Source organism: Panthera onca, chromosome E2, assembly GCF_046562875.1.
Source record: "Panthera onca isolate mPanOnc1 chromosome E2, mPanOnc1 haplotype 2, whole genome shotgun sequence".
NCBI lineage: Eukaryota > Metazoa > Chordata > Mammalia > Carnivora > Felidae > Panthera > Panthera onca.
Window position 1 is genome coordinate 32,769,644 of NC_138353.1, and position 21,644 is coordinate 32,791,287.

Sequence of the window (21,644 nt, forward strand, 5' to 3'; positions counted from 1 at the left end):
CAGCTGGCGTGGCCCTCCGCTGACGAGTTTGCAGGAATGAGGTGCTCATCGGGGGCTAGAGCTGAGACTTTAATCCAGGGTCATCAGCAGGAGGGGGCTCACTGCTCTGAGCTGGCCGTAAAAGATCTAGAGAAGCTGTTTCCAACAAGATGGGATTTCGTGGGGATAAATGCTACACCCTGTCCTGTGGTCCCAGACCCAGCTGCCTAACTAAGGATTAGGTCACCATGCAAGTAAAGGAAGGCCCTGGGGATTTCATTAGCTGCATCTTCCCTGTGACTCCCTTCTGGGAACCATTTATTTAACCAGAAAACATTTCCGATGTGCTCATCATATGCCAGGAACGTGGAGATGAGCAAAAGGCAATCCCCATCTTGAGAGAACTCTTAGTCTATTGTAAACATCCTTAAAAGCTAACGTCATTTGGGGTTCTGTGATTGGAAGTATTATATCCCAGATGAGGGGGATGAGGTTCTACTGATCTTTGTGAGTTGTGTTGCCTTCCAAAATACAGTTCTGAGCATCCCAAACGCCCTCTTATTTGTTCATTTTGAAGAGACCAGAATGGAGATAGGAAACCAGAACCTTCAAGGAGCTATATGGAAAGCCCCAGAATTCTTAATAAATATCAGGTCAGACCCTGCAAAGTTGACAGCAGAGAGAGAATCGCCCCATGCGGAGGGGAGCCTCAATGCTAGTCTCCCTGCTTTTAACCCCCTTTGCCCTCCTTAAGGGAGCAGGGGTGTTAATCCGTCAGGAAGTGGGCATTTCTCCTTGCTGGGGATGTTCCCGGGTCTCAGATTGAAGGCCCGGAGGTCAGCGGGAAGCCCCTAAAGTGACCGTGCTGCTCGTTTTGTGTGGAACTTCCTCCCGGAGCAGCAGGCATTTCTGCAGAGGGGTGCACCCGTGCTCCTGGCCAATCTCAGTAAAAGTCAGGAGGACTCAAGAGCTGCGAGGCTCCACTTGGGCTGAGGTTAAAGGGATCCTGGGGCCAGTGGGCAGGGGCAGATGAGTCTCGCGGAGGAGGAAACATGAGTGGTCACCGCATGGTTCCAATATCCTACCCTGGGCAGAGTCTGTGTTGACAAACATGAATGATCTGGGCTTCGTTTATTGTAAGAAGTGGAGTGTTTCTCTAAAGAAATGGCCGTGTGAAGCCAGCTGTTTAACTGGCAGAGACTTGGGGGTGGGGGTGGCGGGTGGCCCTATGCCCGACACACAGCGTGCACAGCATTGCTTTGGACAAGACTGATCTGTTCCATTCTCCATGGTGCGAAGGACAAAAAGAAGGTGGAAAGTGAAGGCTGCGGGGGAGGGATTTGGGGAAGGCGAAAAAGCAGTTCCGGCCAGAGGGACAGGTCGGCTGCCAGGTTCAGCAGAGCCTCAGCTGGCCGTGGGCACCTCTGAAAGGGGGACGGCCACAGGGGGAGTAACCGGCCTCACTCGGGATAGGGACGTGAAGGGTCCGGGGGACCTCCTCCACGTCCTCCTGTGCTGGTGAGCCTCCATCAGGCCTTCGGCGCTGTGCTCCGTGCAGGACCCGGCCACCGTCCCCTGCACAGGCACTTGTCAACTTGGCGATTTCCAGTTTACAAAGTTGCACTGTGCGTGCTCTGCGGTGTGACGGTGGGATGTGATTCCCGTTTACAGAGCGCCTGCTAAGCGCCAGGTAGTTACTTCTCCTCCATCGTCTCCAATTATCACAGCAAACCAGAGATGCACTGGCCAATTCTCCGGCTCCCCAGACCCCAGCGGGGTGTCCTACAATTCAGTCCTGACACTGGCGACCGGGAGTTGGCAGACCCCTCAGGTTAAGGACTCAGTCCCGCAAGACTGCCCCCACTTCAGATGCCACCCATGGGTCTCAAGCTGTCACCTGTGCTTCTGACCACCTGGCTGTAAGTCAGGGGTTTCCATGATCCTCTCTTCAGGTCAGTAATGTGCCACAGCAGCTCATAGAACTCAGGGAAGCACTAACTTACATTTTCCAGTTTGTTATAAAGGGTATGGTAAAGGATACCAATGAGGAGGTGTATGGGGCAAGTTCTGGACGAGTCCTGAGTGCGGGAGCTTCTGTCCTCATGGAGTTGGGCTGTGCCACCCTCCTGGCGTGTGCTGATGTTCACCAGCCTGGAGGTTTTCCAGGTTCCGTAGTGCAGAGATTTTTATGGAAGCTTCATCACGCGGGCGTAATCGATATTAGCTTTATTTGTCTCCAGCCCTTCTTTCTTTCCTGGAGGTTGGAACCTGGGGCCGAAAGTTCCAAGCTTCTAATCAGGGCTTGGCTCTTCTGGTGACCAGCCCCCGTCCAGGAGCTCACCGGGAATTGTCTCATTAGAATGAAAGATACTCGTATCACCCAGAAAACTCCAAGGGACTTAGGAGCCCTGTGTAAGACATTCCTATCACCCCCACTCAGAAAATTACAAGGGTTTGGGGCACCTGGGTTGCTCAGTCGGTTGGGCATCTGACTCGTGATTTGGGCTTAGGTCATGGTCTCACACTTGGTGAGATGGAGCCCAGTGTGGGGCTGTGCGCTGACAGAGGCGTGGAGCCTGCGTGGGATTTTCTCTCTGCTCCTCCCCTGCTCGTGTGTTCGTGTTCTCTCTCCCTCTCTGCCTCTCTCTCTCTCTCTCTGTCTCTCTCTCTCTCTCTTTCTCAGAATAAATGAATAAACATTAAAAGAGAAGGAGAAAATTACAAGGGGTTTTTAAGAGCTCTGTCTCAGAAACCCAGAGCAGAGACCAGATATAGTAAAACCTTGGATGGCGAGTAACTTGTTTTTCGAGTGTTTCCGCAAGACGAGGCACACATTTCTAAAAAATTTTAACTTGATAAAGCAATGATGTCTTGCAATACGAGTGGTACGTGACGTTGAATGTCACATGATCACAACGGAGCCAATGATTCAGAGCCAATCGTTCTCTCTCTCTCTCTCTCTCTCTCTCTCTCTCTCACACCTAGGCTCAGGTGCTCCGTCTCAGGCCGCAGTGTTTGGCAGAAATCAGTGACTTTTCCAGAACGTTGGAAGGTGCCCATGACTGGCAGTAGTGTATTTTTGTCCCTTCAAAGCACCGATGGACAGTCCTTTGCTTTTCTATACAAGAGGAAGCTTAGGAATGCTTGGCTTCCTTCTAGGTCATTGGATAAGCTCCTGGTTAAAGTCGTGCGAAAAGAAAAAGATTCCATTGAGCCGATAGATAGCAGAGATTCTGTTAGGGATAGTGAAAGTCATCCTACACAGTAACCCTCCTCTCTCCCATCTCCCTTACACCAGCCACGAAGGTTTTCCAAGGTAAGCGCAGGTTAATCTGTTTATTTTTCTTTATGTTTTGAATTTTCCTTCTTATTTTGCGTCCTATTACCATATTGTAATCATTTTTATATGAATATTTTGGGGCTGTGGAATGAATCATCTGAGTTTCCCTTATTTCTTATGGGGAAATCCGCGTTGATATACAAGTGCTTTGGATTTGGACACATGTTTCTGGAATGAATTATGCTTGCAAACCAAGGTTTTACTGTATCCATATTCCATACTGTGTCACAGGGGGTCTTCCCCGGGCCCTGTGCTTTAGACAGCCCTGCTCCGCCCTCTTTCCCTTCTCACCGAGGCCTGCCCACCGAGAACACTGCCCCCCCTCCCCCCACCCCCGCCACCACTCCAGATACCGGTTCCCAGTCATTCCCTGTGCAAACGCCCCAACCTCCTTCTGGGTCTGAACGGGCCTCTCGCTTCATTCCTTCTGTAATGTGCACAGGCCGCAGGCCCCAGGGGAGGCCAGAGGCCTGTGGTCTGCAGGGGTGTGGACAGAGCTTAGACATGTGTGTGCAATAGTCCATACATACGTGCAAAAGGCCTTGCGTGTCCCTGGACAGAGCTGAGGTGGGGCTCCCCCCTTCACCGCCCCGTTGTGGCACAGGGCTCTCAGAGGCGAGGGCTCCAAAACGGAACCTTATGATAGAACAGTTATGAACGTGCACTTGTTGAGGCACGAAGATAGAGCATGTTTGATTTAAAAGGTGCAGCCTGATGGGTCATGTGGAAAACCGTGGCCATGTGCGGTGTCCAATGCCAGGGCCACCTTGCCCCCCGGCCCCACCCGCGTGCCTGCCGCGAGCAGCACCGGCTCTCATGCAGATGTCACCCTCTCTTGTGCCCGCCCTTATGTCTACTATGCCTTCAGGGTGTTCAGGGCGAGGGCACAAATCTGGCTACTCTCGGCATTGACCGAGGTTTTCTTGGAACTCTGGCGAAAGCCGCAGCCACTGCCCATCCACAGCTGAGCCACGGGCACCGAGGGAACAGTCCCACGAGTCTTCACTTCTTGATATATCAGGCTGTGGCCAGAAGGCACAGCTGGAGGCATCTGGCCCTCAGCAGACTGGGAAGTGGGTTCCCTGAGGGACCCAGCTCTCCTTCCTGCAGCCCCTCCCTGGTCATACTCTCTCCAGCTCACCCTGGATTCCCAGTGGGCCTCCGCCCTTCTGCCTCCTGCTGAGGGCCCTGTAGACATTCCCTCCCCTTTCCTGAGCTCCTCTCATTTGCCCTCCTCATCTGCCCCAGCGCATCCCACTCAGAACTTGGTGCCCCTGGGCTTCACTTCCTGAGGGCTTGGCATTTGTACAGAAGATTCCAGAACCCCTCTCTGACCAGTGCGGTGCCTCTTTAATGGTGAGGTTGCAGGCAGTGTGCCCTGGGCTAGCAGTGATGGGACGGATGCTTTCCTTACTAAATTCATCCGAAGGCCATTTGTCAGAGTCTCTTTTACGGCCCACAGGTCTTTCCTCGGGTGTTCGTGTGTGTCACTGTGCAGAAGGGTCACGAGTGTGCACGGGTGTGCATCTGTGTGCGTGCATTTGTGTGAAGACTGCCAGGAGCTGAGAGCCTCAGGAGATATGCCCTGTGGGTGCTCCTCTGGGTCTGTACACCAGGACCTCCGTAACCAGAGAGAGCATTCCAGAATCAAGACAGGATTGTGGGCTGTGGCGTCTGAGGTTCTCAGCTCTCAGACCCTGTGCAAGGCCGGTTTGCAGCTGGTACTGCCACGTAGCAGGGCCTTGGGGATGTGGTGGTTATGGGCCTTGCGGGGCAGTAGCTTCTGGAAAGTTTGCAGTCCAGCCTCAGTTTCCCAGGAGCTGCTGCGGGGCTGTTTCTAAGCGAGGCCTCCTCGGCTGACCTCAGGCATCCCTGAAACCCCTTTCTGGCTCTCCAGCCCTGCTCCAGCTCCCTCCAGATCTTTCTGCAAGGGGGCTTGGCCCAGCCAGCTGGTCAGTGTCTTCTTTCGGAATAAGGCACTGGCCCCTGGGCAGCTTTCTGGTTTTTATGCACACTCAGCTGCTCCATCATTCTGGAGTGTTCTTGGGCTGTTTCCTCCTGAAGCAGTGGCTGGGCTCACATCACAGGCGCTCACAGAGAAGAGCCTCGGGCTTGTGCAGACCTGTCATCCTCCCTCCTAATCTCCTCTGCTGGCACTCCCAGCCAAGCACAAGAGGAGACGAATGTCCAACTGGGCAATTTACCTACCTGTTGTAAACCCGTTGTAAACCTCCGGCCACCCAGAGTTTTGGAGTGGGGGACATTGGCCCGAGTGAGACGCCTGGTTAGTTGGCTGACGTTGCTCTTTCCCTTCGCTGTGGAAAGGAATGCCAGTGCCAACATCTGAGCCGTGAGCCCCGCTCTTTCCTTCCCCGCCGTCCCTCGGGCCACCGACCTCAGTCTTCAGACCTATTCAACAGTCAGATGCGTCTGTTTCCCCTACTCTCTGGCTCCCGTCTCCCGAGGGCAGTAGCAAGGCGGTGGGAGACGGAGTGGGGCTCAAAGGGATGTCCAGATTATTCTAGTCTGGACAAGCAACTTAACCTTTCTTAGCCTCAGTTTCCTCATCTGTTGAGTGGAAATAGCAGTAATTACGTCTCAGGGATGATTGCAAATGAAGAATTACATAAAAGCTCAGTGTGTGGCTCATCATATAACAGATGTGCACCAATGTCACCATCACCACCACCAACTACCTCTGTCACATTACCAGCGTCCGTTCCATCGCCACTACCACTACTGCCAGCACCGTGGACAGACGAGAGCTCAGGTACCAGGTCGGCCCTCTCTGCGTGTGGGAGAGGGAGAAGGACAAGGTGGAGTCTGAAAGCAAGAAATGAGGAGGGGACGACAGAGGGTGGCACGTGGGCATTCAAAGAGGTCCAGCAGGGAGCAGGGGATGGGGTATTGGACCAGTATATATGCCCAACTGACGAGATGGCTAAGCTGGCCCCAGATCCCCAGTTCCAGGACAGCCTCCCCTCTGAGACCCTGTTCAGCCTCACGTCCCTCACTGAAGCTAGAATATTCTGGCGTCTACAAATTATGTTGGGAATGGCTCTGGAGCTCTGGAGGCAGGCAGACCTAGGGCCAAACCCCAGATCCATCACTTACTGGCTGGGTGACCTTGGTCAAGTCACTGGATTTCTCCAAGCCTCAGTTTCCCCCTCTGAGAAATGGGCATAGCAGTTGCTACCTCAGACTTAGGGTCGATGGGATCACGGATGTCCAGGGCCCCGTGCCTACATGATACGTAGGAGGGACTCACTTCCTGCTAGTGTCTTTCCTGTGCCCACAGTGCTGGTCCTTCTCTTGCTTCGGAAGGGACTGGATCCCAGAGCACTGGGGCCGACACTTCACGCTTTGTCCTTAAGATCCCTGGGCTTCCCGAGGAGCAGCCCTGGGAAGAAAGTGGGGGCTCAGCCTGAGTAAGTGAGACTGGGTGAGTTTGAACCTGGGGTGCCGCGTGACTTTGCCATAATTCCTCGCTAGCTTGGAGCCTCAGTTTCCACGTCTGGAAAATGGAGATAGCAATCATCGCTGCATCTTAGGGTCACTGTGAAGGTCGAAGGAGACCTTGTATGGAAAGCACCTGGAACACGGCACAGGATGTTATATTCCTCCTGCTACTGTCATTAAATATTTCCCGGCTTCTGCACTTTCCTGGTGTGGGCGGGCCAGAGAGTGTTTGGTTTCCAAGGCTACTGCATCTCCGCCAAAGGCCAGAGGCGGGGACGAGTGTGGATCTGGCCTGGCCACCTCCAGCTGCGTCAGGAAAAGGAGCTGGCATTTTGCTTCGGTCACGCTGGCAGCCTGGGCTGACATGGCACGTATCCCAGTGAGTCACCTAATGGCGTCAGAGCCCGGTAAGCTCGCCCCAGGCTGCCGGACACGCTGAGCATCATCTCTGAGACTCACACACGTCTCATCCCAGCAGGAATTCTCTCGGGGATGAGTTGCTGCCCATGGCCAGGGGCTCTCACTGGTGTCTGCGATGCTCTGGGTGGGTTTCTTCCCTGGTCAGACGCTCGCTCTAGGGATTATTTGCCTTCAGTCGCCTGTAGCAGGGGGAGCCTGATGCGTTCGAAGACCTAAATGTGAATCCTGCTTCTGTCCCTTACCAGTAGCAAGAACAGGCCTGATTCAACTCCCTTCCCTGCCCTCAGTTTCCCCCGGAGGTGGGGGACATAATGACCCTGTCTGATCATGTCTCTGAGCAGCTGTGAAACTAATAATCCAGTGAGATTGTGTTTGGGAAAGCCCCATGTGACCTGAAAATGAGACAAATATAAGCAAAGTTAGAAACTCAATCGTGTGAGGCTTTGGGCACTGTCTCTCCCTCACTGATGTCAGTTTTCTGACCTTTAAAAGGAGGGTTTGGGGCAACTGGCATTCCCCAGAGTGGTGATCCATGAAAGAAAAGGTTCTGCATTTAAATGAAGTTGGTAAAGACTATACCTCTAAGCGTCTTCATGGTGCTTCATAGTGTGTGCCTATGTGTATCCAAGGCCAGAAGAATCCTTCCAGGAACAAGCTCGTTCAGCTTTGATTAACCCAGATTTTACTGATTTGACCACACAACCTCATTATCATAGTGATGGTTTTTCCTGGTCCCACAACAATTACTGTTACTGTTACTGTTACGATTATTTGTCTTGAGTGCTCTGTGTTAAATCTCTTTCCCTACCACAAAACACCCCTTGGGAAGTGGCCAAGGAGCAGATAACTGAGGACACTTAGGCTCTGGTAGACATTGATCCAAGCAGGTGCAGGGGGCAGACGCAAGGCTGGCCAGGGGTCCAGGGAGTCACGCTCTGCCTCTGTGTCCTCCAGGTGCCTTTCTGATCCCGTACACCCTGTTCCTTATCATTGCTGGGATGCCCCTGTTCTACATGGAGTTGGCTCTGGGCCAGTACAACCGAGAAGGGGCAGCCACAGTGTGGAAGATCTGCCCATTTTTCAAAGGTAAAGGATGGGTGCAGGGGAGTCAAGCAGTGTCCAAAAGATTTCCTTGGTGCCCCTGGAGAAACTGCTCCAAAGGTGGGATCCGAGGGGTAGACCAGCTCTCTTGTGGGATTCGTAGGTATTGGCAAGGTCAAAAGCATCCACCATTGCAAGCTACACGGAGAGCCCTTGGTGTGTCAAGGCCAGCTTAGCCTAGAGAGTCTGGGAGCCTGGGTACCAGTCCAGCCTCCGCTGCTGACTGACCAGAGGGTGTCTGTTTCCTGTATGGGAAATATTTACAAAAGTGCTAGAAGTACTCAACACATGCCTCTACTCTCCCCTCTTGCTCCCATGGCAGACATGATAAATAGATCGTAGACCTTTCTGGGCTCAGCTAGGAAATTGTCTCACAGTCCTGAATACAGCAGCCACGACTAATCGATCACATCTGGGACAGGTGATGAAGCCTGCTTGCATTTGGGACTTGGAGCACATCTGGGAAAAAATAGCCATAGCAACTGACATTTCTTGGCCCCCATATGTCTACGAGAAGGGTATGGAATCAGAATTTGTGTCTCCCAAGCACTGCTTAGTGAACTGGGCCCGGGTGGCACTGAGGGCCAGTATGATCCTTATGAGCCTCTTCTCAGCTGGCACCTGTCTCCCGACTGCCTTCTACTCAGTCGTGTAGTAGACAGAGGCTGGTAAGAGGCTTATAAGACATGTGTATTGGTTAGGACTTTTTAGTTTAACTTCCAGAAATCCTGCTCAAAGTGGCTTTCATGTAAAAAGAATTTTTGGCTTATGATATGGTTAAGTCCAAGAGTTTCTGCTAGCTTCGGGTACAGCTTGATCCAGGTCCTTGAACAGTATTATCTGGAATCTCTCTCCACCTCTCCCCGTCTGAAGTCGGTGTTAGCATCCGTCTCAGGCATATTCTTCTCAGGTGCTAGCAAAACCGGCCATTAACAACAAGATTAAATCCTACCAAGTTTACCAGTGACAGAATAAATCGAAAACACCTTTTTATCATCAGTAAAGATCCCAGAGAAGACTCTCCTTGGTTTAACTTGAGTCGTATGTTTACCTATCAACCAATCCCTATGGCTGTGGGGAAGCAGAACTCTGGTTGGCCAGGCCTGAGTCGTGTGTCTACAGCCAGATCAAGGAAGTGAGGGATTAGCCTCACCCAAACCTCACATGCTAAGAACACTTAAGGCTACTCCCTTAATCAATATTGCACAGGCCAAAAAAAAAAAAAAAAAAAAAAAAAAAAATGTCTACTGTAGGCAAAAGCCCTAGAACTGGCTAGCCCAAGAAGAGCTTCCGGCATATTCAGGAAGATGAGATTGGCCCAAGCATGGAGCAGATGGTTGAAAGGAGGGCCCAGAGAACACCCAGGACTGAAGCGCTAATCAGGGACTGCTTGTTTGGGGTTTCCCAGAAGCACGTCCTGAGACAAGGATTTGTGGAGGGAGTTATTTGGGGAGTCGATTCTAGGAAAGACTGTGAGGGACAGAGGGGAGGGTGTCAGCCAATAAAAGGTGTGTCAATCAAGCCTGTTCCACCATGGAGCAGGGGCCCATCCCACTGGGAGAGACTGTTAGCATGCCTCCCGCTTACTCGGCCCAGGGGGTGAGGGGTCTGGGATACTCACACTCTGGTGCCTCCATACGCTCCGGTACATATGCTCTGGCTGCTCCCTGGGGACATTAGGGTCCTGACACTTCTGGCCTGCCTGAGGAGTGGGCAAGAGAGGCAAGAGAGAGCACTCAGGCGAAGGGGTCGTGGGCTCCCAGGGCATGGAGGTGAGGCTCTGACAACCTGCTGCAGAGAAGGAGGGGCGTAGGGGTTGGGTCGTGCCATGGTTGGAGCTGGCTCCCCGAGAGAGGTAGCTCTGGGGCTGGGCCCGGGGAAGCCCGCGCCTGATCCCTCTCTGCCCCCGCCCAGGAGTTGGCTACGCTGTGATCCTCATCGCCATCTACGTTGGCTTCTACTACAACGTCATCATCGCCTGGTCTCTCTACTACCTCTTCTCCTCCTTCACCCTCAAGCTGCCTTGGACCGACTGCGGCCATGCCTGGAACAGCCCCAACTGCACCGACCCCAAGCTCCTCAACAGCTCTGTGCTGGGCAACCACACCAAGTACTCCAAGTACAAGTTCACGCCGGCAGCAGAGTTTTACGAGTAAGTCATCGACCCCTTGTCCTATTCACTCGGGCGCACCGAGACCTGTGCGGGGCAGGACCTGGGCCGACCACTAAGGAAAACCACCCCGGTTGGCATTTGTAGGGGGCACTGAGAAGCCACCACGGGCCTGACCCTGGGCTGGGAGCTGAGGATACAGCCCTGGCCAGGGCAGTGGAGGACCCTGTGTTCTGGCCCGGGAGAGTGGGGGTGCGGGGAAATACCCTAGTAAACATGTAAGGAAGCAAGAACGTTTCTCTAGAGAGTCGACGTGCCCTTCAGGAAATAAAACACATTTTAGGGAGTGTAGGTGCTCTTAAAGAACGAACACCAGGTATATGGGGGGAAAGGACCATTAGCTCGGGTGGCCAGGGAGGGCTTGTCTGAGGAGGTGACGTGAACACTGATGAAGCCAACCAAGGGAACATCTAGGGGCTCAGCCAGCAGCTGATGGAACTGGAGCTTGAACCCAAATGGAACTGGTCCTGAAGCTGCCATGTGGCCCACCTGCGCTGCTGTCCCTCTGGGGCTTCCAGGTTGAAGGTTGTCGGTGAAATTCAGAAAGCGAGAAGCAGGCCAGCTATGTGCGGCTCGGGGGAAGTATGTGGACCATGTGTGCCTGAAAGGCACTGACTGGTGGTAGAAGACAGAATGTCTTTTTTAAAAAGACACGTTTTATGTTGAAATCATTGTAGATACAGAAAAGTTGGGTAAGTAACATGTAGAGCTCTTGTACACCCTGCATTCAGTCTCGTCTGTCGACACCTTATATAACCCTAGTGCAGTGATTGAAATCTGAAAATTAACGTTCATATACTGTTAACTAACCTGCTAAAGGCCTTTTTTCGAATTCGTCTGTTTTCTCACTAACGTCCTTTTCTGGTCCAGGATCCAGCCCAGAGTGCCACGTGGCATTTAGCTGTCCCTTCCCCTTAGTCCCCAGTCTGTGAGAGTTCTCTGGTCTTTCCTTGAGTGTCATGACCTTGACACTTTTGAAGAGTACTGGTCAGTTATTCTGTGAATTAGGCCTCAGTGTGGGTTGGTTTGCTATCTTCTCCCGATTAAACTGAGGTTAGGCATTTTTGATAAGAATACCATAGAGATGATGCTGTGTCCTTCTCAGTGCGCCGTATCAGGAGGGACACGATGCCTCTTATTACTGGGGATGGGAACCTTGATCGCTTGGCTAAGACGGTACCTGCCAGCTTCCTTCTGTGTGGAGAGACCATTATTCCCTTTGTAATTAACAAGTGTCTTCTGCGGGAACCTCTCGAGGTTATGTAAATATCTTGTTTCTCATCATCCTTACCCCACATCCTCAGCATCCTTCAATGATTCTTGCCAGCAAAGATTATTATCATAGCATTTGCTAATTGTGATTTTCTGTTCCCATCATTCCCTCTAGATGAATTGATTGGGATTCTTTTGTAAGGAAGAGTTGTCCCTTTCCCCCTATTTATTCCTTCATTCTATCATTTACTGATGCATTTTTTTATTGAGATATAATTGACGTATAACTTCATACTAGCTTCAGGTGTACAATAATTTGACACATGTATATATTGCAAAATGATTCCTACAATAAGTTTAGTTAGCATTCATCACTACCCACAGTTACAAATTTTTTTTCCTTGTGATGAGAACTTTCAAGATCTGCCCTCTTAGCAACTTTCAAATATACAGTAGGATTGTTAACTGGACTCACCACGCTGTACATTACATCCCCATGATTTCTTTATTTTATAGCTTCTGGAAGTTTGTACCTTTTTACCACCTTCACCCAGTTTGACCACTCCCACCGCCTGCCTCTGGCAACTACCAGTTCGTTTTCTTTATCTTTGTAAAAAATTTTTTAGTTTCCACGTATAAGTGGGATCCTATGGTATTTGTCTTTCTCTGTCTGACTTATTTTGCTTTGCATAACGCCCTTCAGGGCTGTCCATGTCATCACAAATGGAAGGATATCCATTTTTTTCACGTGAATATTTTATGTATATAGATAAATTATATATTTTATATACACTTACATAAATTTTATATAAGTATAAAAATATTGTATATTACATATATATTTTGTGTTGTGTGTATATATATATATCTCTAGTACATACATACACAATACATATATACAACACACCGTAGTTTGTGTGTGTATGTGTGTGTGTACGTGTGTGTGTATACATATGTGTATATCACACTTTGTCTCTCCGTACACACACACACACACACACACACACACACACACACTCCATCGTTTTTATACATTCATGCATCCATGGATATCTTGTTTCCATGTCTTGGCTATTATAAATAATGCTGTGAACACAGGGGTGCAGACATCTTTTTGAGTTAGTGTTTCCACTTCCTTTGGATAAATACCCAGCCGTGAAATTGCTGGATCAGCTAGCAGTTGTATTCGTAACTCTCTGAGGAGCCTCCATACTCTTTCCCACAGCGGCTGCACCCGTTTGCATTCCCGCCAACGGTGCACGAGGGTTCCTTTTCTCCACATCCTCACCAGCTCTTGTTACCTCTTGTTTTTTTTGATGGTGGTCATTCTACCAGGTGTGAGGTTCTGATATCTCATGGTGGCTTTGATTTGCATCTCCTCCGTCGTTCATTGACATCTGTACGGGCTCGCGGAGAGTTGTTTTACTCTGTGGTTTTCATCCAGAACCGTCAATGTTTATTTGTGGTTCCCCTGTCATCCTCAACCCCATCCTTTTTTTTTTTTTTTTAATTTTTTTTTTTAACGTTTTATTTATTTTTGAGACAGAGAGAGACAGAGCATGAACAGGGGAGGGTCAGCGAGAGGGAGACACAGAATCTGAAACAGGCTCCAGGCTCTGAGCTGTCAGCACAGAGCCCGACGCGGGGCTCGAACTCACGGACCGTGAGATCATGACCTGAGCCAAAGTCGGCCACCCAACCGACTGAGCCACCCAGGCGCCCCCTCAACTCCATCCTTTTATGTCTTGAGGTCAACTTGGTTTTGGTCACCTAATGTGAAAATGTTTGCACGTCGGGCTCTTCAGAATGCAGCTTGTGTTGTCTTTTTTCCTCGGGCGGGGACAAGCCCCGTTTTAACAATCGAGACACAAGTGTTCACAGATAAGCAGGAAGTCCTGTTACAGCTGTGGGGTGGGACAGGGAAATCTCACCGGGACCTCACTCGTGAGGCGTACGGGGTCTGGAGTAGGCTGTGACAAGCTCCTCTGTAAAAACCAGATAGCAAATATTTGAGGCCTTGAGGAGCATGTATGTCTCTTGCATATTCTGCTTTGTTTCATTTTATCCTTTCCAAAGACAAAGACCATTCTTAGCTCACAGGCTATGGCCTGGACTTGGCTTGGGGGCCACGGCTCGCCGACTCCTGGTCTAGAGCAGTGCTGCCCTGCGGTGATAGGAATGTTCTCTATCTGTGCAGCTCAAGAGGGGGCCACGTGTGGCCAGTGGAGCCATCGAAACATGGCCAGTGTGACTGAAGAGTTAAGTTTTTAAATTTTATTTAATCTTCATCAATTTACCTTTAAATAGCCACATGTGGCCCGTGGCTACCACGTTGGATAGTTCTGGTCCAGAGGATGAGAAAAGACAGATTCATAAAAGACAAAATGCGAGGACCAGCTTCCTTCAGTGCTATGGATTCTCTACTCCAAGGCCCCGGGGATGCGTCCTGATTGTCTGGAGACTGGGCTTATCCTAGGCCAGTTTCCATCCCTTCCATCTCAGGGCAGGAGGGCCAAAGAGATACAGTTTGGTTAAAAGTGGCCTCTGGAGAGCCTTGTGCCTCCTGGGGCTTGGGAAATTAGGCGCTCAGGGCCTAGGAGCTGCCCTCAACGAGCCAGTGTCGAGAACTTGCCGGTCCCTGACCTGCATGTCCCCTCCACCATCTGTGTTTCCTGTGGGCTTCCAGCAGACATGTGCGAAATGACATAGGTGTGGGACTTGGAGGGGAGAGGGTCCAAAGTTGTCATCAAATGCAGATTGAAGCACATCTGAAACCCCTCGAGGACTGAGGCGTTGCCGTTGCTTAAAGCAAACATCCGTTTTGCATTAACAGTGTTATCCCTGTCTCCCTCCCCATCACGCACATGTGTCCAGCTTTCTGCTGACTTCTTTGCATGTGTTATTTCAATTTAAGCCTCACCCCAACCCCACGAGGTTTCTGTAACTACCCCCTGCCTCCCCAAGTGCACGCACAAGGAGGCTGTGAATATAAGCACTGCCCCAGGGCCCCAGGGCCCCACGGCCAGTACTGCACAGAGCCAAGATTTGGGCCCAGGCAGCTTGTGCTTATAGGACAATGGGCCCAGGCAGCTTGTGCTATAGGCCGTGAGTGAACACCTGCCCCTGCTTTGCCCCTGGGACCCTCCCTCTCCCCACCCCAGCCCCTGCCTCGCCAGACAGTGACATCCAGAGCCTGCAGTCCTAACCTCTGGGTCGTATTGGATTCGACCCATTATAAATGGCCATGACTACTCAGAAACATTGCCACAGTCACAACTAACCTTTGTCCGGCCTAGATTATGTCCCAGTCACTATGCACAGTGCCTTTTCACCCTGACCACCGTGGCCAGTCTAGAACTATCATCGTGTCACGAAGGAGGAAACAGGCGCAAGCAGGAAACGACTTGTCCAGGGTCATGTAGTTTAGAAGTGACATTTGGAATGGGTTTGAACCCAGGAAGTCTGGGTGGAAAAGCCAGGCTCCCAGCCCAGCGATTCAGAACCACCCAGAAAGATACGGATGCCTGGACCCTGCACCCAGAGACGCCGATTTCATCGGTCTGGTTGCAGCCAGAACATGGGGGGTTTGGCTCCTCTGGTGATTCTACTGTTCAGCCGAGGGTGACAACCACTGTCTTGACCACTGTGCTCTTCGGTCTCAGACAGAGCAAGATTTTTCCTGCTTCAGGCTGACATCCCAGCAGTGTCCTGTTGTGGGGCCGTCTTCACTTTTATTTACTTATTTTTTTAATTTTTTTATGTTTTATTTATTTTTGTGAGAGAGACAGAGCGTGAGCAGGGGAGGGGCAGAGAGAGAGAGAGAGAGAGGGAGACACAGAATCCGAAGCAGGCTCTAGGCTCCGAGCCGTCTGCACAGAGCCCAACGCGGGGCTCGAACTCGTGAACCACGAGATCATGACCTGGGCCAAAATCAGACGCCCAACCGCCTGAGCCACCCAGGCGCCCCTCCTTCACTCTGCTTCTGAGGAGCGGAGCCTCAGAAAACCCCAGAACCTTTGGGGAGCTTGCGGATGGAAGTTTTAGGCCTTCTGACTTTATGAGTGTGGTTTTGGACCAGGAGGTGGCAAAGGAGCCGGGACAGAGGGTGCTGTTGATACGTTTAATTGGTTCCAAGCTCTCCCCTTCATCATCTCGTGCTAGAGGAAAAAAACATGACTTTCCTTTCTGCTCTGGGCAACCCTTGTCCTTGTAAATTAAAACGGAAAACGATAGCGTTGGTCGTCTCTAGTCTAGTCATTATTTGGTTCCTCTTCTGACGTCCTAACGGCCGGCAGGTCTGCCCCGGCAGGAGAGAGAGAGGCCAGTTGGGTTTTGAGACGCGGGTCACTTCAGTTACAGCCCTGAACTCCCTCCCGGCTCAGATGTGAGCAGAATGTGGTGGACAAAGACACCGGTCTTCGTGCGGGACCTGGGGACTTGGGGCACGCGGCGGGGAGCGGCATCCGGGGCGTATTTTAGCAGCCCCGTGCTCCGCAGAGCTCGCCGCCTCCCCCACCCCCCACAAGCCTCACAGCACCATGAGCTGGGCACCCCGATCTCTTTCCACCCAAGACCCGTTTCGTTTTCGGAGGTGGCGGGGTTGGAAATGACTCCTCTCTCGCAGATAAGAAGGTGGCGGGTCGGGTTTTCGGCAAGTGGCAGGGCTGGGATCCGAAGCCAGGTCGTCTGGATCAGGGCTCTCACCCCACACCCAGGCTTCTCCGGTCTTCCTCCTCCCGCCCGACGAGAGTCTTGGGGCCGTGGGCCGGGGACCCGAGCGCAGGCGTCTCTGCAGGTAGACGGCAGCCCATTTCGCGCACCTCTTTCTCACCCTGAGCTTGCTGTCGTGTGCTTTGCAGTCCGTAAGTCATGAACTGTCAAGTGGATTTTTCTTAATGGCGCACGGCCCTGGTATCTAGATGTTTCTGCTTTAAGAGAGTCACCCCCGTCTCAGTCTGGGGAGCCAGCAAGTGGGACCCCCGGTGCCAGCCCTGAGGAAGGCTAGGTCGTTTCTTCTCTTCCCTCAGAGCCCGCTGGCCAGGGTCATTGCCATCTTGTACTCATTTAGGCTGATGGATTGGAAAAACCATCCAAGGGAACAAAACCACTATTCTCCCCAGGCTCTGGGCCTGAAGCCAGACAACCCGCAGCTAAAAGAAACCCTGACGCTCTCTGGAACTTTCCAAAGGGCACCCTTGGTGAACATGCTCCGGAGACAGAAAACTTCTACCCCCTGCCTGTTCCTGGTGGGACAGAGACGCTCCCTCCTCCCCGGCTCCAACCCTCTGTGCTCAAATGTCAAGTAAGAAACTGAGCCCGTTTGGCCCGCGGACTTTGGAAAGCCTGGACCAGATACTTCCCGATGATTCATTTTCATTAAACTGCTGGAAGAGTCCAACAAACCCAAGTTACTTGTACTAAACCCCTGAGGCTCGGGGCCTGCTGGGGAGAGGCTGGGGTCACATTTCTTTTCCTGGGAATCAGCTCAGGAGTCTGGCCTTTACACTGGCGAACTCTCTAGACAAAGCCTGCGAGCCTGACCGTGGATTTCACACGCGCGTGGGGGCATTTCAGCCATCCGGTTGGACACGCACTCACGTCATTTTAGCAACTTTCAGGACAAGTACAGCTGGTCCGGTGCCTTTTTCTCATGCTTTTAATAGTCAAATTGGCCAAATGGTTATTGACACCATTCAATATTTGGCCCATGAAACAATGAGGAAGGAGAATTAAGAGTCAGGTGGGTTCAGGACCTGATTCTAGTTCTCTGTCAATTTTTGGATGCACCCACCTGCTTTCTGTCCTTTCCCTTCCCTTTCCTTGAGCTGTTTCTCCTCTCCCCACCCCTACCTCCCCTCCTCCTCCCCTCCCTCTCCCTCCCCTCCCCTTCTCTCTTCCTCCCTGTCTCTCTCTCAGGACATAAGAGAGGAAACTAAGTCAGGACATGATTTTGAGTTGAGACCAGCAAGGGGAGAAGTTTGCCAGGCTGACAAATTGGGCCGGGAAGTGTGTTCTAGGTGGAAAGGAACAGGAAGTCCTAAGGCCCAGAGCAACCAGAGCCTCATATGCTTGAGAAGTGACAGTGGCTCGCTGGGGCCAGAAGCCCAAGGCAGGGTATGGTGAGACAGGGGAGACGCTGGGCAGGGGACAATTATGAAAAGTCTCAGGTTCTGAAACGTTTATGTTTTTATCCTTTAGACCAGGATTTCCTAACCTCCGCACTTTTAGCATTATGGGCTGGGCAATTCTACATTGGGGCAGGGCTGTCCTGTGCATTTGGGATGTTCGGTGACATCTCTGGCCTCTGCCCATGAGATACGGGCAGCGTCTCCTCCACTCCAGATACGAGAGCCCAGACATTGCCAAACAGCCCTGGGGAGGCAGTGGGAGCCACTGTTCCAGGTGATAAGGAGCCCTGGAAGACTTAGGGGCAGGAGACTGACAGATTAGAAGGGCAGATCAGACAGATGGATTTAAGGGGCCATGGCATGGGGAGATGGGGAGACTTCTATAGCAGCAAGGGAGAGAATGTGGGTCTGGCCTGGGACAGGGCAGCAAGGGTCGGGGGTGGTAGCAGGCCAGGAGGTGGGATTAGGACGGGCCAGACACTAAAACCGATTGCATGGGGGGGGGGAGGGTGCTGATGCTAGGTGAGTCCTTTAAAGCCATGACGTCTGGCCTGGGGGCCGCAAGGATAGGGGCCATCTGGGGAGGGGACATATGGGCCTTTGTGGACCACACAGCTCTGCCCATTCGTTCACACTTGCTCACTTCAGATAGATGCATGTGCCCGCCCACACCCGCTCTGTCCATCTCTCCTTCTGCCACACCTGTGCACCTCCTCTCAGCTCACCTGTCCTCCTGCACTCTGCAGAGAAGGCACCGGCCACCCCTCAGGGAACCCGCCAGCTGACTCCCTCGGACTAACCTAACTCCCCAGTCATTTTGGGGGCACTCCTTAGCTCCTTTGGGGACACTCCTGCTCCTGGAAGGCTGGGACTGGATCATGATCATTAGAGTTACCATTTGTTGAGCATTTCCTGAGTTCTAGGCATTGTCTACATTCTGGAATTTAATCCGCACGAGAGCATTTTGCTGAAAAGGAACAAGGCTCAACAGGGGAAAAGTCGACACCGGGTTTTGTCGCCCGCTACCCCGTAGGAGCTCCACGTGGCTTGTCTGCGGCCGTGTCACGGGCCCCCAACCCTCTCTGGCTCACAGAAGATGTGCAGAATGAGTTTGCGGAATCAGTGAGAGGGTTCGGGCCACCCCATCACTGGTGGCAGGGCCAGGGTGGGATCCCAGGTCTGTCTGATCCCAGTTCTGTTCCAGGTTCTTCTATTTGCTTTCACGTTCTTGCAAATAATAGACATCGGTCTTGAATGGATGAGTAAATGATCAAATGAGTGAATGAAACACGCCTCCACAAATTTAAATGGTGGTGGCCTCCACAGATTTAAACTCCTGCCCAAGGATAAGCTAACCGAGTTTCCAGACTCAGGGTACGGGTTTCCCCACCAGGGTAGCATCTTCCGGTGCCTCTGCTCCCAGCGAGTGCGGCCATCTATCTGCCTCTGATTCTGTGGGCTCCTCTGAGATCCAGGCGTCCAAACTATTCCAAGCCTGCATTTTTTAAGCTGCTCTGGAGCCTTTTCTTCCCCTTAGGCACAGAAAGCCAATTTTATTTTGCCAGGAAAGTAAAGACAGTTTCTGCAAGACTCACGTTTCCTCTAAGGAAAACCTGTAACTCAGGTTTGTTGAGGGGGCCTGTTGTTCAAGGGGTCTCAGCTTTGGCTGCCCAGTAGAATCACCTGGAGAATTTAAAAGATGCTGGTGCCCAGGCCCATTCCCCATGGGTTCTAATTCAGTTGGTTGAGAGGGGGGCCCAGATGTCAGTAATTGTCACAAAGCTTCTCTGTGTGATTTTTTTAAAGGTTTATTTATTTATTTTCAGAGAGAGAGAGAGAGCAAGAGAAAGAGAGGGAGTTCACGAGTGGGTGAGGGGCAGAGAGAGGAGAGACAGAATTCCAAGTGGGACTGGAACTCACAAACTGTGAGAACACGACCTGAGCCGAAATCAAGGGTCTGGACGCTTAACCGACTGAGCCCCCCAGGGGCCCCTCTGCGTGATTCTCATGAGCAGGTTGAGAACCCTGTTTTGTTGATGGGCCTGCAGGTTACATTCTCTGTACCTCGTATTTCTCTTCTGGAGGGAGGGAGTGAGGAGAAAAAGGAGGGAACGGAAGAGGGGTGAGGAGGGGTGGGAGAGAGAGAGAGAGAGAGACAGAGATACAGACAGGCAGAGAGATGGTCGACTACAGCCGGTTTATCCACTGTGGGTGTGTGAACTTTTGCCTTTAGTGTGACCTTCTTTTGCGTGAAGGCACTACTGTGGGGAAGGACGGATGGCGAAGCTGCCTCTGGCCTGTATCGCTGGTGTGCGCGTATCAATCAGCCACTTTCTGAAAGGACCGCTGGCCAAGAGCAAAAGGCCCTGCAGGACGAGACAAAGGGAAGTTAGGTTCCCGCGTGGAAAGTGGCTGGTTGCCCTGGACGGTGTCAAAGGGTGAGGACTCCCCCAGGTCGGAGGAGGAGCTGCTGAGAGGTGGAGTGAGGCCGCGGGGGAGGCTGACCCTCTGTCCTTCCCGGGTCCTCTTGCTTTAGAAGGTGGATTATTGAATTTAGCAAGTGAGGTGGTGAGCACGTGTCCCTGATCCAACAGTCTGCTCTGAGCTAACCAGGCCTGAGTGCCAGGCCCAGGCTTAGCACTGCAGACCCGGGACCCAGGATGGCTCGTCCACCCTCTCACCCTGGGAGAACCTTGCATGCGGTCAGCCCTAACGCCTCAGGGGCAGGCATGGCCTGGGGAATGAGCCAGGAGCCGCAGGAACTGGGAGGGTTGAAAGGCCCGTGCCGGGGGTGATCACGGAGGCCTCCCAGAAGAGGTGACATTGGGGCTGGGCCTTGAAGGGTGTTGACAGTTTGCAGCCTCTGAGTGTGGAGTGCTGTGGAGGGCAGGCAGGGACCAGTTCTGGGTGCCCCTGAAGCTCCCTCCGCTCCCGATGCTTGTCACACTTTATTGGGACTGTGCATTCAATGCTGCCTCGGTTGCTACACTGTAAGCCCCCCACACCAGGCACCAGGTGCAAGGAGTCCGCACTGTGCTGCTGAGGCCCGGGATGAGGCTGTTTACAGCAGGCACTCACTAAGGAATGAATGATCGGGGTGCAGATGGCTCTGCCTTACCAAGCTGTTCCCTCTTCCACAGAAACAATTCTGCTTTCTTTGTCTTCCCCGGTCTGCGGTTTCATCGGTTGGTCTTCCTTGACGTTTGGTTAGACCCTAATGACGTTGATTAGCCGTGAGCAGCCGGTCATTTTGCGTGCGATTCTGTTTACCGTTTCTTCACCGTAGATTGTGTGAGAGACCCCGCCCTTCTCAAACCTCATCTGTGTTTTATTTGTTTTCCTTACTCTAACCCCGCTATTCTCAAACCTCATTTGTATTTTATTTGTTTTCCTTACTCTAAAATAGGATATGCCATATTGTAGGGGAGTGCATGTCAGTAAGGGACGGTTCCAGAATGTCACAAGCTGAACACAGCCATGTTCCCAAGCACCCAGACACATAACTGACCGGCGTCCCAGAAACTCCTCCTGTGTCCCCTCCCGTTCAGTACCTGCATCCCCACCCTGGCTGCACCCTTCCTGACTTCTAACACCTTAGGTTACTTTGGCCCGTTATAGTTTGTGCGAGCGGAATCAGACAGAAAGTCCTGACTTCCTCAGGTTCGGCGTCCACTTCTTTCTCGTAGGATTGTACATGAGGGGCCCATCCACAGAGAGCCGGTGGTTTTGTAATATTCCATTTTATGAACATATCACGATCGATCCGTGCTGCTATTGATGGATATATGAGTATTCTCCAATTTGAGATTATTGTGATTAATGCTGTTGGGAACAT

At 51.9% G+C, this 21,644-nt stretch overlaps 1 protein-coding gene across 7 annotated transcripts in view; it reads left to right on the top strand.

Annotated features, from left to right (window-relative positions):
* The window catches only part of SLC6A2 (solute carrier family 6 member 2), a 58,419-nt gene that overhangs the window by 14,978 nt on the left and 21,797 nt on the right, over positions 1 to 21,644 (top strand). For 5 of the 7 annotated variants that reach the window (XM_060651910.3, XM_060651909.3, XM_060651907.3 and 2 more), the window contains exons 3-4: positions 8,153 to 8,284; positions 10,214 to 10,451. In XM_060651910.3, coding sequence (XP_060507893.2) covers positions 8,153 to 8,284; positions 10,214 to 10,451 — 370 coding nt within the window. The remainder of the gene's footprint in view (positions 1 to 8,152; positions 8,285 to 10,213; positions 10,452 to 21,644) is intronic. The other 2 variants (XM_078438725.2, XM_060651913.3) reach the window with 1 other exon arrangement.